Source organism: Diplotaxodon limnothrissa, linkage group LG20 (assembly GCF_057381915.1).
Source record: "Diplotaxodon limnothrissa isolate DT_005_m linkage group LG20, D_limnothrissa_male_GT1.1, whole genome shotgun sequence".
Lineage (NCBI taxonomy): Eukaryota > Metazoa > Chordata > Actinopteri > Cichliformes > Cichlidae > Diplotaxodon > Diplotaxodon limnothrissa.
In genome coordinates, this window is record NC_140615.1 from 29,782,786 (window position 1) to 29,783,882 (window position 1,097).

The 1,097-nt window shown below is 39.8% G+C and overlaps 1 protein-coding gene across 1 annotated transcript in view; it reads right to left on the reverse strand.

Moving 5' to 3' along the window:
• LOC146611151 (glutamate receptor U1) overlaps nucleotides 1–425 on the reverse strand; it is a 25,773-nt gene extending 25,348 nt beyond the window's left edge. The window contains exons 1-2 of the mRNA XM_085344504.1: nucleotides 341–425; nucleotides 105–177 (exon numbers count right to left, since the gene is read on the reverse strand). Of these exons, the coding sequence (XP_085200630.1) occupies nucleotides 105–168 (64 nt within the window). The 5' untranslated portion in view covers nucleotides 169–177; nucleotides 341–425. The remainder of the gene's footprint in view (nucleotides 1–104; nucleotides 178–340) is intronic.
• Nucleotides 426–1,097: the final 672 nt, after the last annotated feature.

The following is a 1,097-nucleotide window of genomic DNA, read 5'->3' on the forward strand; positions in this document are numbered from 1 at the left end:
TCATAGGTAACATTATTAAAAACCTGCTTAGAAATCTAATGCAACTCATGAACTAATGGCAATTTCCTTGATTGCACATCTCTCAGATGTAGCATTATTCTTACCTGCAGTAAAGAACCATGCAGTCAGGACTGCCACACAAACGAATAAAGCCATGCAGAGTTTCATGTTTCCGTCCTGTAAATGACACAGACTACTTTAAACTTCTGTGAAAACATGACCATGTTTATGACGAGCGATGTCTTTGATTTAACATTGAAATTATCTGCAGACACAACACTTTTAAACAGGTTTTTTTGCAGTTGTTTTTACTTGGCACATGAAGGAAAAAAAACCTTACCTCTTCTCTGTCAGGCACAGTATGCAGAAACAGATTGTGGACACAGGGCGAGTCCAAGAAAATGAGTAAGAAATTAAAAATATCTTGTGAGCAGGCCACTGAAAAGACTTAGTGCGGCTGAAAGTAGTGGAGGGTTTATATGGGAAACAGAGAGGGAGGAGATAAGGGCTCACAGGGAGATAAACCCACAACTGCTGGGCCAAAAAAACTACAAAGTCTTGAGAGGTATGCAATTTCCTAGAGCTGGGTGTGTTTTTCTGAGGCAGAATCACTTTATGTCTTAGATTTTCAGACTTTTAAACAGTTACCATGTGTTTTTGCACGGTTACACAACAGGATCTTTAACAACAAAGGAGGGCGGGGTATGGGTCAAGGGTTTTGGGAGCTTAACAGTGTGGTGGTGCAGTAAGCTTTACATATGGATGGACTGGAATGTCCCAGTGGCTCAGAGGAAGGGGGATTTTGTTTTGGAGCACATCACATTTTCTCTCACTCCTGACCAACCATGAGGGATTCGTCATCATAAATTCAATCTCTCCTGCAAAACAGCAACAGAGGTGACTGTGAAGCTATGTCCTTTGTTTAATTTGCTAGGACAAATGTTTTATTAATCTTCAGCAGTTTGTTAAAACTATCCAAACACCCACTCCCTACCACGTTTCTTTGTCTCAAAAATTTCTACGTATAAGCTGCAAACCAAACTGATTTATTTGTACAAAACAGGCAGTGATTTCATCTTGAAAGGAAAGACTTCATT